Source organism: Haliotis cracherodii, unplaced genomic scaffold (assembly GCF_022045235.1).
Source record: "Haliotis cracherodii isolate W230 unplaced genomic scaffold, xgHalCrac1.p SCAF_2, whole genome shotgun sequence".
In the NCBI taxonomy this organism is placed as follows: Eukaryota; Metazoa; Mollusca; class Gastropoda; order Lepetellida; family Haliotidae; genus Haliotis; species Haliotis cracherodii.
Window position 1 is genome coordinate 19556652 of NW_027266275.1, and position 15479 is coordinate 19572130.

The 15479-nt window shown below is 41.0% G+C and overlaps 1 protein-coding gene across 1 annotated transcript; it reads right to left on the reverse strand.

Annotated features, from left to right (window-relative positions):
- Window positions 1-1534: 1534 nt before the first annotated feature.
- On the reverse strand, window positions 1535-15479 carry LOC139467495 (sodium-coupled monocarboxylate transporter 2-like). The gene is made up of 12 exons (XM_071249035.1): window positions 15108-15479; window positions 13685-13736; window positions 13448-13515; window positions 12459-12613; window positions 10800-10940; window positions 10098-10227; window positions 9709-9820; window positions 7653-7814; window positions 6965-7032; window positions 4259-4476; window positions 2504-2642; window positions 1535-1603 (listed from the first exon to the last, which is right to left on the reverse strand). Exons 1-12 carry the CDS (start codon window positions 15477-15479, stop codon window positions 1535-1537), a joined length of 1686 nt encoding a protein of 561 aa, XP_071105136.1.

The following is a 15479-nucleotide window of genomic DNA, read 5'->3' on the forward strand; positions in this document are numbered from 1 at the left end:
CTTTGAGGCCACCATTGTCAAAGTTAGTTGTATAATATTTCTCTTGAATATTGTGCAAAGAACGTTGACTTTAAAGGATACTCTGCATGGGTATTGGGAATTCTCTTGGCACATGCATTGAGAAGGTCAAAGGTCAAGGTCACGAAATGGAGATAGAAAGTAACCTGTTTGTGGTTATACAATCTGCCTGTTTGTGGTTATACAATCTGCATGTATCATTAAACTTAGTGTAGAGCGTCTCCAGAATCGGGCCCTGCATTAAAAATATTTTGGTCATATTAGTCAAAGGTCGAGGTCAGCACTGAGGATTTTGTAAAACATGGTGATATCATGGTCAGGCACGGTTACCGCTACTGCAATGAACTTCATATTTGCATGTGTCTTCACAACTCCTACCACATCTAATGATGCTTATCAAAGGGCAAGGTCGTCTTGTTATTGTGAAATATGGTTGTAACATCCCGTGAAGATCCGTGTAGAGAATATGTCTTCAGCAACTCATGCTTGCCATAAGAGGCGACTAGCGGGACGGGTGGTCAGGCTCACTGACTCGGTTGATGCATGTCATTGTATCCCAATCGCCTGGTTCGATGCTTATGATTTGTCCGGTCCATACTCGAATATGTACAGAGCGACGTCGTATAGCTGGAATATTGCTAAGTGCGGCTTAAACAACAACACCAACAACATTCATAGAAAGTTACTGTTGCACTTTTGCTTGTTTGCTTGTACACTACCGAGATTTGGTAGACTTGGATCTTCAGAAGTTGTCATGATTAGGGCCAAGGTCTGGTAGTAATGTTTTCGGAATGGAAGTACATGTTGATCGTACATATATATTTAAAGACTTTAGAAGTTACGAGGAAATGGCCGTGAATGTGCTGCTTCTGTTTTTGCAAGTGCTTGCAAACACCCCTAGTTCTCAAAGTGTTTGGGATTCCGGGTTAAAATAGGTTCCCAGCGACGGTAAGAGGTGATCAAATGGATCGGGTAGTCAGGTTCGGTGACGTTGTTGATAACGTGTCCTCGTACCCCGACGGCGTGGATCGTTGCTTACAATGTCAACCACTGAAGTTGTCTGGTCCAAACCCGATTATTGTCAGGCCGGAATATAACTGGAATACTGCCGAGTGCAGCTCTAAACAACAAACTGTTGCAGGTCTCCGCGTTTAATTTTGAGGTATATATGGAAAGTCATACATCCTGTATTCCTTAAGATCACTGACGATATTTGGTAGTTTACAAACGGTGCACACACTGTTTTTACTCATGATTTGCGTGTAGGATAACCGAAAGGGTGTTGAAGATTACATAAGTTCAAAAGCGGCTTCATTATTATAGCCATAACAAAAAAGAAGAAGACATTTTGAACTTTACTTCTATTAACTGTAGAAGAACTCATTTAAATATGAGACTACACAATGACTTTATCTACTCCGGCATACCCAATGGGAAGCATTCATGACAAGATCCACGTTTCGACGTTGCTTGGCTCCAATGAAATGGTGGTGGTATAGTGACCAAGACTGATGTTTTACAAAAACGTCTCTGCATCCCCCCTGGGGTCCATCTGACTGCTCTCTGCACGGGATTTGTTGTATTTCTGAAGTGGAAAGACGCATTACTTAACTGATAGTCTGAGTTACATGGCAGTTTATTGAGCATGAATGATCATAAGGCGTGGTGTTTTCTATTTCGGTTTGAAGTGAACATGACATGCATACTTAAAGGTTGTATGATGGTGTCTGGGGTTGAACATAAATGTGCATTTATCATTTCTTTATCATCCCCGTCATACTTCAGACTGATTTTTCCCTGGCGTTTTATATCAAGAGGACAGATGTAATATGTTCGGGTAGCCAGTGATTAAAGCCTTCGCTCGTCACGCCGAAGACCCGGGTTCGATTCCCGACATAGGTACACTGTGTGAAGCCCATGCCTGATGTCCTCCGCCGTGATATTACTGGAATATTGCTAAAAAGCGGCGTAAAACCATACTCACTCAGATGTAATATACTTACCCCGTCATGTACGATGCCGAACCTGAGAGGTTTGAGAAACCATTCAGGCAAGTAAGGAAAGACTCGGTCAAACACTGGACAGATCAAACGTGGATCAAGGGACTTCGGGCTTGTAGGACCTGAATAAATTCGTATGCTTTATGATGTTACTTTCATCGTATTCGGAGGTGATAATCGAAAGGGGACAAGATTAAAAATAAATAGCAACTCGATAACCCATGGCAATAATTGTTAAATACTGTCTAAAAAGGCACCATAAAGAGTAAAAGCATATTTTTGTCATGAGCGACAATTGAGACGCATGTTGCTTGATGCCCAAAGTGTACTTCCGACACAGGTGAACAGCTGTGCCCTCAGGAATGATGTGGGGTGAACCTGGGTTTAACGCCACCTTCGAGATTACTGCACTTATATGGCGACGTCCATGCCAGTGTGTGAATTCGAATTTGGAATCGAACCCAAGATGCTGATGAACCACTTGCCCCCATGTGCCCCCATGTGCCCCCAGAAGGTATGATACCTGTGATGACGCTGACAATGATGCCGACCACGAGTACAACACACACACCAATTGCTTGGTAGTACATGAAGGAAATGGTGTAAGGGAAGTTCAGCTCAGCCCTGAAATAGAACATGGAATCTTTGTGACCAGAGTGGGTTTATATAGTTTTACATTGTCAAGCTAGTTTCTAGATTGAGGAAACGTGGAGCAAGTGGTATTTGTATGCGTGTGATAAATGTAATCATTCGGATAAAAGATGTGTCATGGTATTAGGACCCGCTTTAGACTTTCAACAGATTGTATGCCATTAACTTACAAACATAATATTTCCAATTCTTACATTTATGACTATGAGTCCTTGAACTACGAGAGGTCATTTGTAAGTACAGATATATACAATTTATTTTTACATCAAGTGCTGCATGAAAGAATATTTACAGGTAAGAAGAACGAAGACAGTTAGCATCTTTAACATAATTGGCAAAGTTCTCATGACAGTTTACATCAGAAGATTTTAATATTCTAACTAATAAGTATTATATATTTACGATAAGTACCAGTAATAAAGTCTAAATATGGGAAATATTTTGAGATAATATCTTCATAATCAGGACAAACTACAATTAAATGAATTTTATTTTCATCTGTCCCAGCTTGCACAATGGACAAAACCGGAGTCTTCTCCATGCCATCCCTCCTGCCTGTGTTATGCATAATTCCAAGTTCTCCAATACGTAAAAGAGTAAACATACGTCGCTATTCTTTAGATAATACATTTAATAGATACGGTTCAAGTGATTCTGATGTCTTAAATAATGAATACAGTTCTAATTTCGAGCGTCCAGGCAATGCAGAATACCATGTTTTTTGCATGATAGTCCTTATCATAACATATTCCTAATAGCAGAAACCCATGTATTTCTATCTAACCTAACCTAACTAACATATCGTAACACCGTTTTGGAAATCTCTCGTGAGACATATTAAGAAGCTTAAACCATTATCTTAAACATCTTGTGTAAGAATCAATATAAATATCATTTCCACCATATTCTCCGAACACTGCAACATTTGTAGACTTGGAACTAATACCCAAAACAGATTTACAAAACTTCGCTTGGAAACGTTGGAGAAACAACCATTCATGAACACCCAAATCTCCGAACCATATAAAATACTAGATTTAATCTGAGAGTCGAACATTTTAAACAACATATTAGTCATCAGAAGCTGTGGAAAACGTTACCTCAAATGCAACGATTGCGTTACCGCAAACTAAATTGCCTGGCAAAAGTAAGTGTGCACTAGAAAATTGGATTTGACCAAACAATTACAAACCTTACTAGGCTGAACAGTAGCCCGTTGTGAGACATGTAATATAGCCTATGATACCTGTATCCGATATATCACCATCAAATAGCCATTTCTTGTTTGTTTCAGTTTTAACACCGTCAAACAAACATGGGTGTATGCTTTCTATTGCCTCGAAGTTTAGTCTAACAGAGACAAAAGAGTCACTTTAGCTCTTATTAACCTTTTAAGGATAAAACTGATCAAGTTCCCGCACTAAAACAAATTGGTCCAGACTCATCGCAGTTTGACAGTATCAGAACCTGCACTGCCGAGATGAAGGCAGGTGGTCACCCGTTTCTTATTCATAAGAAGTGGCCATCGTGACCACCCGATCCTCTTATTTATTGGCTTATATTAGTTGGTGTTAAAACCTAATACCTACTCTGAATCAAGTGGCGATGTCATGTTGATGTTTGTCGGTGTCGTCATGACTGTCGTGGTTTCCGAGGTCAAATTCGCCAGTAACGTGAGGTTCCAGTTACACCCGTCGGTGACCAGAGTTGATGACGGAATGGGAGATCTGCCCACCTTGTGCACAAACGCCCCTACCGCGATCCACCCGGTCAATACAAACGCAGAAACAAACCCGCAGATTGCTCCCTGTCACCAAATAGAGAACTTATAAACATTACAAAGCGATAGATGATTCGAATAACATTTGATGTTTTACGACAGAGTGAGTGCGCTCAAACAATATCACCACGTCACCAGAACAGGGCTCAACTCATTGTACCCATGTAGGGAATCGCTGCCGGGACTCTACAAGAGGCTACTCCACCGACCCCTCAATAGTAGGAATTCTACTTTTAATACATACCTCAATATAGTTCTTGATTGTATATATTTAACTTATATCCATTTACAAAACCTTTGACGATTCAGGTTAGAATTGATATTCAGCAACCCATGCTTGTCAGATACGTGATCATTGTGTCAATTACTGGATTATATGGTCCAGACTCGATTACATACAGACCGTCGTCATATATCTGAAACATTGCTGAGTGCGGCGTTTAAACAACAAACAAACAATTACAATTTCTGAAAAATATTACTCATTATGTAATTAATACCCATGATACTATTATGTTTATATATTATGTTACAAAGCATTATGTTATTAAAGTACATAAAAAGAATACTCGCCGTAACATTAGCCCAAGGACAGAACATCCCAAGGGAAAATAATCCTAAAGTCGGCCCAAGAAACACTGCTGAAACGCTTTGCACCGCCTGAAACACAGACACGAGGGCTGCAGGATTACTTCAGGTTATAATGACCTAGACATTATAGGCGCTCTCGGGTTCATTACACAACATCTACATTAAAGGTTATCTATAAGCGGAATTTTAGGAGCTGAAGTGTCAGTGACGACAGAGTTGACTATGGACAAATGGAGTGACTGAGTGAGTTTGATTCTACGCCGCTTTTAGCAATATTCCAGCAGTATCACGACGGGGGACACCAGAAAGCGGCTTCACACATTGTACCCATGTTGGGAATCGAACCCGGGTCCTCGGGGTGACGAGCGAACGCTTTAACCACTAGGCTACTCGACCGCCCCGGACAAATGGAAGCCAGGAGTTCAATTAGCACTGACTGGTAATAAGACATGGACCAAATGAAGGCAGGGGTTAATTAGCGCTGACAGGTAATTAGCAATGAGCAAATGGAAGAATGGAAGCCAGCTGGTTTAATAAACCTTCCATTTATCCATTACTAATTACGAATCAGTGCTAAATCAAGTCAGTTTGTTGATAAAGCTACCCGCATCTGAACCAAATCGTCGCACTGAAAGACTGAAGAAGTCAACTCTGCCTACATACAACATAACTGAAGAACCTTGCTCCTGAGTCATCTGTAAAAGGGTTATATCTATGCATTTTGTGAATTATCACAGTAGGAACTGTAACATTTTGTTCCATACTACCGAGACATGTCTGACAGTTAAATCTACATTTTTTTTTAAAATCACAACCTTCGGGGTTCAAAGAAGCATGCACCTTCCCCGAAGTAATCAAAGAGCGTCATGCAAGTCTTGCTCAAATGTTGTTTGACCAGGGCAACAGCATCCACATTTGACGCAACAGTGACAAAAATTATATCTGATGCAATTCCCTATTTGACTTGTACCATATGTTCCAGTGTTTTTACAGGTGAACAGTTGACTTGCCTTTGCATGTGTTTGTGATGGGTGCCACCGGTGGGCAGAATACGTTCACCTTTTCGTAACACCTGGTATCATCACTATTTGAATGTGATTCATAAACACATGCTTATGATAATGTCGGAATCGTACAATGGACTCTTCTCTAAACTGAGTGTTCTTATGATTATGGAAAGGTTTTTGTCGCTTTTATTTACTTCACATGTGATTTTATTAATCAACTTTGAATGTGTTATATCTATGGTTAATGTGCATTATCTTTTCCGTTTTTATCTTGTACCACTCTAATTGTTTATAGTTCATGGTTTTACCTAACTTGCAAATTCAAGGACGAGTTCACATGTATTAGGTTTGTATTTCGATATGCTTGACGACACGTAAAGCATGTGTATTCCAAGTTTATTTATTAAGAATTGAAGGTAATTCATCCATGCAATGTGGTTGATGAAGAATACAATAAGAAAGACATTAAACCATTTATAATATATGAACAGTTTCATTGCAAATTATGTGATGGTGACTTTGTTCCATATTACCAAACATTGAACTGTGATGTGGAAAAAACTAATAAACCAAGGTGTATGGATCATTGACCCTTTAAACATCAACCATCGGTTACCCGAAGTGTATCCATTTACAACCATGTCCAATATTCGTGTGCTGTATATTGCTCAGAGAAGAATCATGACAATAACATGACAACAGTTGGAATTAAATGTTCATGTAAAAATGTTTCAACAATAAAAACACTATTGTGATTGTTATTTAATGTTATCGTTTTTGTCACGCAAGCCAGTCTGACTTAGCGGTAGCACCCGTCACAGCAGCAGAACATGGTCAAGGATATGATGTGACAGAGGGGAGTATCTGACTATCATATAGACATTGGGGTTAACATGATTTGCTTTAAGAGCACATACCTGGAAAAGAATTCCAACTTTAGAGGCAAGAACTGCGAGGCACATTTCTATCACGCCGCACACCAACACTAAAGGCAAATTACAATAAGAATAGAAACTACGTTGAAATATGAACAGACAATGCCTTGTACAAAGTGATCAAATGTAACATATCTTATATTAAGGATTACCCTTTTACCCTTTGAATACACTACAAATAGATCCGGGATTCGAATCAAGAATATAGTTCCTTCAACGATTGTGTGCAGTTGAATATATTTGAGTGAACTTTTAGTTACATTTGTTTTATCTTTAACATGTAAATTGACACGAAACATTTTGACCGAACTAAATTAGTGAATAGTGTGTCGATATTTGGGACGTGAGGGTACGATTAGGTTCAGATGACCATAATTACCGACATATTCAACACTGGGAGAGAAAGACGACACCATAACGAGATCCAAACTGGATAAACTTTTAATGTGTGTTCATGGGTACTGACAGTTCAATAGAGCCTGGGAGAGTCAGTAGCACATACATCAAGAAGGAAGAAGCTTACATTTATAATAATGTACTGACTAAAATATTTGACAAACAATTCAACTTGATGAGACCACAAAGGCGCATAACACTTTTATGTTTCGGGTACCGCGAGACTCTCACAATGTATATTCCATGACACCCACACACAGGCGTGCGCGATTACCTGTAGTCTTGGCAAGCCTTGTTTGTCCTTTGTCCGACAGATCCTCCAGGCAGAATGGAGTGATGAAGTCATCTGGAATCACAGTCCCCAGGGCATTCAGGACGCTAGACACGGTGCTGCTCAAGGAGATGGGGAATTTAATGTTCAGTGGCATCACATTACCTTGTGAATAATCATATACAGTGTGTAAGTTGATATGAATTAGAGGTGAGTGGAAATGATGTTTAACGTCGCGTCCAAGATTATTGCACTTATATAGCGACGTGCATACACGTGTGTGTGTGTGTGTGTGTGTGTGTGTGTGTGTGTGTGTGTGTGTGTGTGTGTGTGTGTGTGTGTGTGTGTGTGTGTGTGTGTGTGTGTGTGTGTGTGTGTGTGTGTGTGTGTGTGTGTGTGTGTGTGTGTGTGTGTGTGTGTGTGTGTGTGTGCCTGCTTGTACTAGTCTGGACTGATGCCGATTTATAGTGCTAGCACACTGAAATACCATGGCGCAGTTTAACATGAATACCCCACTCAGACACAATATATTTACTCCGAGCCGACCAGTCCTTGTTTTAGCCCCTTAATGCCGAGCACCAGACAGGGTAACAACAAGAACCATCTTTTAACGTCTTTTGGTATGACGCGGGATCGAAAACCAGACCTTCCTCTATCCGGACAGACGCTCTACCACTAGACCACGGAGGCGACCGATATGTATTCGACAAGCAGTTGGATACATGTAGGGTACATCAACTGTAATGGTTTCACTCGATTCATAATACCAATTCAAATATATTTTAATCCCAATTGAAGTATACTCTTTTATCAAAACATTATGTACCACACAATAGGAACCTGAGAACCACACAATAGGTACCTGAGACCCACACACAATATGTACCTGAGACTCCCACACAGTATGTACCTGAGACTCCCACACAATATGTACCTGAGACTCCCACAGAATATGTACCTGAGACTCCCACACAGTATGTACCTGAGACTCCCACACAATATGTACCTGAGACTCCCACACAGCATGTACCTGAGACTCACACACAGTGTGTACCTGAGACTCACACACAATATGTATCTGAGACTCACAAATAGTATGTACCTGAGACTCACACACAGTATGTACCTGAAACTCCCACACAATATGTACCTGAGACTCCTTCACAGTATGTACCTGAGACTCCCACACAATATGTACCTGAGACTCACACACAGTATGTACCTGTGACTCCCACACAGTATGTACCTGAGACTCCCACACAGTATGTACCTGAGACCCACACACAGTATGTACCTGAGACTCCAACACAGTATGTACCCGAGACTTCCACACAGTATGTACCTGAGACTACCACACAGTATATACCTGAGACTCCCACACAGTAATACCTCAGACTCCCACACAGTATGTACCTGAGACTACCACACAATATGTACCTGAGACTCCCACACAGTATGTACCTGAGACTCCCACACAATATGTACCTGAGACTCCTACACAGGATGTACCTGAGACCCACACACAGTATGTACCTGAGACTCCAACACAGTATGTACCCGAGACTTCCACACAGTATGTACCTGAGACTACCACACAATATGTACCTGAGACTCCCACACAGTAATACCTCAGACTCCCACACAATATGTACCTGAGACTCCCACACAGTATGTACCTGAGACCCACACACAGTATACACCTGAGACTCCAACACAGAATGTACCCGAGACTTCCACACAGTATGTACCTGAGACTACCACACAGTATGTACCTGAGACTCCCACACAGTAATACCTCAGACTCCCACACAGTATGTACTTGAGACTACCACACAGTATGTACCTGAGACTCCCACACAGTATGTACCTGAGACTCCCACACAGTATGTACCTGAGACTCCTACACAGGATGTACCTGAGACTCCCACACAATATGTAACTGAGACTCCCACACAGAATGTACCCGAGACTTCCACACAATATGTACCTGAGACTCCCATACAGTATGTACCTGAGACTCCTACACAGTATGTACCTGAGACTCCCACACAATATGTACCTGAGACACCAACACAGTAATACCTGAGACTCCCACACAGTATGGAGGACATGATGAGTCCCGGCAGCCCCGGCACATCCCCCAGGATGTCCATCACCAGCAGGGGAAGCAGCTGCAGAAACACATATTTGAAGCTTGTGATACTCAAACTTGGTGCCATCAGTAGCCTCACAGTACTTCCTGAATTCCTATCTAAAGCTGTCAGTGTCTTTTGTTATGTGACAGTTTATCGTGAACAATTTTATAGCTAATTTAAATTTCCGTAATATTTCACTTTAACCTCAAAGGTGTATAGGAAGATGCTCTAAACTATCTACCGGTGATATTGCTTTCAAACAGCGAAGATTTGTTTTTAGTTCGATACCAACACGAAATCGTGATTGTCATACTTGCATGTCCTTGTCGATGATGTTGAAACTGACGGGGTGACAGTCGCTGTAGAAGGCGAACATAGCAACGCCAGTCATCACCAAAAGTGCATAGACTAACACAAGCCCCACGCTATTTATCGCCATAGCTCTGGAAGCGATGAACACGTGGATAATACAATATTGCCATGACTAGTTTCAGCATAACATAATTTGACAACACAACATAAATACCGTTTCTGACCTTTATTCGTCTACATGGTGTCTTTGCAATCGCCTTTTTTTGAAGTCATGTACTGTTATTCATTAAGAAGTATAGCGGTTTCTTTTATCCGATTCAATTTTTTTATTTGCAGGACTACGCCTTTTAGGTCTTAAAACTGAATTGTTACAATTAAACAACATGCTCAGTTACACACGCGACATGTCCATATATACAAACTGTATATGAAAGGTCTTTGCATTCAATATGATAGTGGCCATACGACTACTTACATCTGACCCGTGAAGGTATTGTTAGAGTGGATCTTCAGCCACTCATGCTGGTCGTAAGAGGCGTCACTCGGAATCGGGTTGTCTGTGTCGCAGGCTTGGTTGATGCATGTCATCGTATCCCAAATAAGTAGACCAATGTTCATGATGACAGTCACTAGATGTCTTGTCCAGACTCGATTATTTACAGACCGCCGTCATACAGCTGGAATATTGCACACAAAAACTTACATCTGAGCATATCCGAGAGTGGAGCAGGACAGTGTCCTCTGTACCTCAGCTTGGTGTACTCCATACATTGCTGTCAACATGACGGTACCTCCGACCATGAAGGACCATACGGAGTACCTTGTTGACGGGTCCAGACTAAATCTGACAACACATTAGTTGGCTATCAGTATCACTGTATGTGTTAGCGGATGATTTAGTTCAATCATATTTCTCTGCATTAAGTCTTTACTTTCTAAAACTATCACTGCATCGGAGTTTCAATCCCCTGGACTTTAAAAGATGCTACTTGTTACCCTGCCAGCTGGTTTCCAATGAGTCAGTATACAGTATCCGGCATATGATCAGTTGCCCAGGGGTGAATAAAAAGTTTCGTTTTCCTGTATACCCAAAGCCTTTTCTATTGCACAAAGGCGATATCTGCACACAATTCCCTTGGGTAGTAAACTTGCAGGTGTGTGCGTAAATTTTCAGGGGGTCCAAATTGCAGAAAATGGAGGAAAAATACATAGTTTGACATTTTACAACTAGCTGTAAGATATTTATGAAGTCATCAACCTACGTCTTGGATTACAGATAATATGTTCGGTTATATGAATTCGGCCTGAACCATTGTGCTATCCCATACAGAAAACAATGGGGAAACATATTACATAACGACAGAAATACTGAATACAACGCCACCCCATCACCCAAAACAATTTTGATGAACATTGATTATTGAGAAATGGTTTTAGATCGTGTTAATATTTTTGAAGGGTGGGATAACTGCAATAATGTTTCAAAACACCAAAATAGTAAAATCATAAAGAAAAATGATGTTTCAAGTTTGCCTCCATTTCGACCAAGATCTAATACAGTAGTTCAAAATGGTCATTTAATATATCATTTGAAAACTTTTTACATGGCCTTTTCAGTGATGTACAATATTAAATGACTGATATACTTGTCCTTAGCGATAAAACAATTGATACATTGAAAGCTATTTTCTCTAGCGACATCAATCTACCCCCAATGTCAGATTTCAATTAAAATGGACACACACAAGAGGATACACACACACGTCGCTATATAGGTGACATAATTGTGAGCGCGACGTTACACCATTTCACTCCACCTCGAACATCACCGCAAGTGTTTACTTGTTTTAGGCATATGTGAACCATTGTATATAATAGAAATACATATTTTCCTGGCGAGTATGAAGTATTATCCTATCCTATCTGCACCTAGTCAGTTAATCAGACTGACAGTCAACACCAGCTGACGTGTCTCTGTGAGAATATTGCATTTTCATTTATCAAATGGGAAATTAAAGCTTTCACGTATATTGCATACGACTTTCATGTTGATATAATGCTTTTAACATCCACAGGCATAAAAAAGTCAATAATAAAACGTGAATTCAATTCCATGTTTTGTTAACACACGGGTTTCAATGCTTGAATGGACAGCTGGTCTTGTTTTAAATTGAACGACCGCATAATATATCTAAAACCCTCAGGTTTTTACCCTTGAGAACCTTTGTCACTGCACGGCATTGGGTTGACCATTGGTATTTTACCAAGATACAGGAAGTCATGATCGCTTTAAAAGGCAAAGTCTATACACAGTACGACTATCTCTCCTGCTATTAAATAGTTACGGTACCAGTATGCATACTCATCCAACTTAATCCTGGATCTGTTGTCGGCGATGGCCCATGCGCTTCTGAAACCCCCGACGGCTGCAGCAGACCGAACCATCAGGGTAGCAACCCCGACGACCATAACAACTGCCTGGAACGTGTCCGTCCACAACACAGCCTTCATTCCACCCTGTAGCATGCAGCGTGATCAGAGGCATGTATTTCACAACAGGTTGAACGTGTTTTCATTTTAGGAAGATGTAGCAAGAAGAGCTATTCTTAATGTTTTATTCGTCTTTCTTGAAAACTTTCTGGCCTCCATCACTTGATTGTCGTGTTTGTTAACAGGCCGTCGTCGCATGGCACGTATCTTGCTGTGCGGCGTCAGGCAACACACACTGACTTTTCATGCAGTTTGTGTGAGTGGCGGGTGCATCCAACAGGGAAGATCGTGCTCACCTTTTTTTGTGAACACCGGGTGTCATCACTGACTTTCAGTTATCCATTCATATAAATTTCATAACGATTCTGCCTTTTACGTCTGATAAAATCTGTCTAGGTGGATACTCGAGGCTTGTTATTTTCTTGCGTTGCGTTTTATCTTCAATATGTCCATACGTTTATTCTAGGAGTTTATATATAATTATCTTCAATACTTACTGCCTAACTGGGGCAGTCGGGTTGCCTAGTGGTTTAAGCGTTCGCTCGTCACGCCGAAGACCCGCGTTCGTCTCCCGACATGGGCACAATGTGTGAAGTCCATTTCTGGTGTCCCCCGCCGTGATATTGCTGGTATATTGCTAAAAGCGGCGTAAAACCATAGTCACTCACTCACTTACTCACTCACTATTGCCTAACTTACGATTTACTGGCAACAAGGTGAATGTTAATATTGCCAAGCCTGCATTTAAAAGTGTTGTGTACATTAGTTAAATCGGCCCAATGACGTTGTGTGTTTGTTCATTTCATTTGATGAGTAATATTTATTCATAGATGGCCAATATATCTATTGTACTAGACTCACCAGTGCTGTACAGAGGGTGGTGACAGAGCCGAACACAAACACCAAAGCCCACACGTTGAGCCCGGTAACTGGAATATAATGATATGTTGTATATCACGCTTTGGGCCTTTTCCAAAACCCATGTCGAACAATTTGTGACTTGTAGCAAGAACGTATTATATAAAATACATTAACATGATCTGTGTTAATACACGAACACTTTGAATGGTTATAAGTACAACTGACCAACTAACGTACCTGAACTGACAGCCAGAGATGGTGCATAGAGTACCATAGCTGTATGGACCATCTGGAACAATAAAGACTGGGTGAGCTGGGTTCACACGTCCATGAACCCATGCTTCGTGTTGGAAGACACTACATGGGACGAAGGCCCTACTCATTATAGTGAAACGTTCAAAAAGCATCGTACTGAAAAATATGGATATATGTTGTAGAGAATTTGGGATTCGAACCCATATCATATGCGGATTCTTGCAGCTAAGGTGTGTGGAAGGGGCTTGAGGGCGAAGCTGCACTAAAGATTTCGACTCATGGCCAGTGAGCAGCTCGTAACCTTTCAACAACAAGTGACCTGCATTGTTTTATTTATCTGCTCAATAGATATAGACAAGTGATAATTTGTGGTTAAGGTCTTCAGTCGTATTATTTTTTTTAACCGCTATGGTGTTCCTAGAACATACTTAATCTGAATGATATCAATATATATATATATACTTCTTGCCCAAAGGGGCGGTCAGGTAGCCTAGTGGTTAAATCGTTCGCTCGTCTCGCCGAAGACCCGGGTTCGATTCCCGACATGGGTACAATGTATGAAGCCCATTTCTGACGCCCCCCGCCGTCATGTTGCTGGAATTGTGCCAGAAACGGCGTAAAACCATACTCACGCACTCAGTCACTCTTGCCATTAAGGATGAAATTTTGACATTACCGTTTGTATCAAGATAAGTGTTAAAGCCAGTTTTCGCACGGCTTTGTTGAACCTCATCTCAAGATACTGGAAGAAGAAATGAAGCACAACATATGATATCCCCCACTGTATATCCCCTGGATAAAGCAAATCAGCAAAATGCAAATGTTTTAGCCAAAACAGGTATTTAAATTCTATTTTCTGTTTCCTTTGCTTCATATTTGACATGCCTGTTTATACTTCGCCTATATCAGTTAGTCCTCCTGATTGAGGGGTGGTAGGGTAGTCTAGTGGTATCTATGTCATGTCGAATGCCTCGTTTGATTACCATCATTGATACAATGCGTGAAGCCCAATATTGGTGTCACCCGTCGTGATAATTATCTAAGATGTGGTATTCCCAAAAGTGACGTACATCCCTACTCACTCAGTTCACTGACACCAAACAATTATATCTAAATTATAAAATCATTAAAAGTATTAATAAAAATGCTACCTTACTGGACTTATTGATAGCCACCAAGACTGGACGAACTAAAGTGATAAATTATCATGGAATTTTCTTTCTGTACACGCCATGAGCACCACGTTTTCGGTAAATATCGATAGTGTCCCTTGTATGTGTGCATAGGTTACACAAAACCTACGCCGAAGCCTTTTGTGAAATGTCCGCTCGATACCTAAATATATACCACATAGTTTCATACATACAAGCTATCAATTGTTACAATACATTGCTTGGAAACTCACCTTAAACACATTGTTAATATTAAGCTGATAAAAGAAGGGAATGAAGATCCTTCCAGCCACAAGGACTCCAGCAACGGCAGCTACCGGAAGCCAGATCATCATAGTGTTACTTCTATAAACCTCCACCGGCGCTCCTAGCAACGACAATGCCGAGATGAACGTCACCATCAGAGACATCGAGACGGGGATGTAGTGCATGTGACGTCCCCCTAACACGTACTCCGTCATGGTGCCGCGGTGACGGTCCTTGATGACATAAAAGATCCCTACCGCGGCAGAAACGACCAACATGGCAGAGGTAACACCATAGTCAGCTAACCCGAACGTCTTGATCTTCCCTGTCGTGATACTGTAGTCTCCTTGAACCTTCAT

What these genes read in the sequence shown, in the direction of transcription:
- LOC139467495 (XM_071249035.1), bottom strand. Translation starts at nt 15,479, where the DNA reads ATGAAGGTTCAAGGAGACTACAGTATCACGACAGGGAAGATCAAGACG. An exon ending in ACTCTCGGATATGCTCAGAT is followed by an intron (nt 10,228 to 10,799) that starts GTAAGTTTTTGT and finishes CATCGCTTCCAG; the next exon opens with AGCTATGGCGATAAATAGCG. An exon ending in GCACATGGGGGCACATGGGG is followed by an intron (nt 1,604 to 2,503) that starts GCAAGTGGTTCA and finishes TTTCCACTTCAG; the next exon opens with AAATACAACAAATCCCGTGC.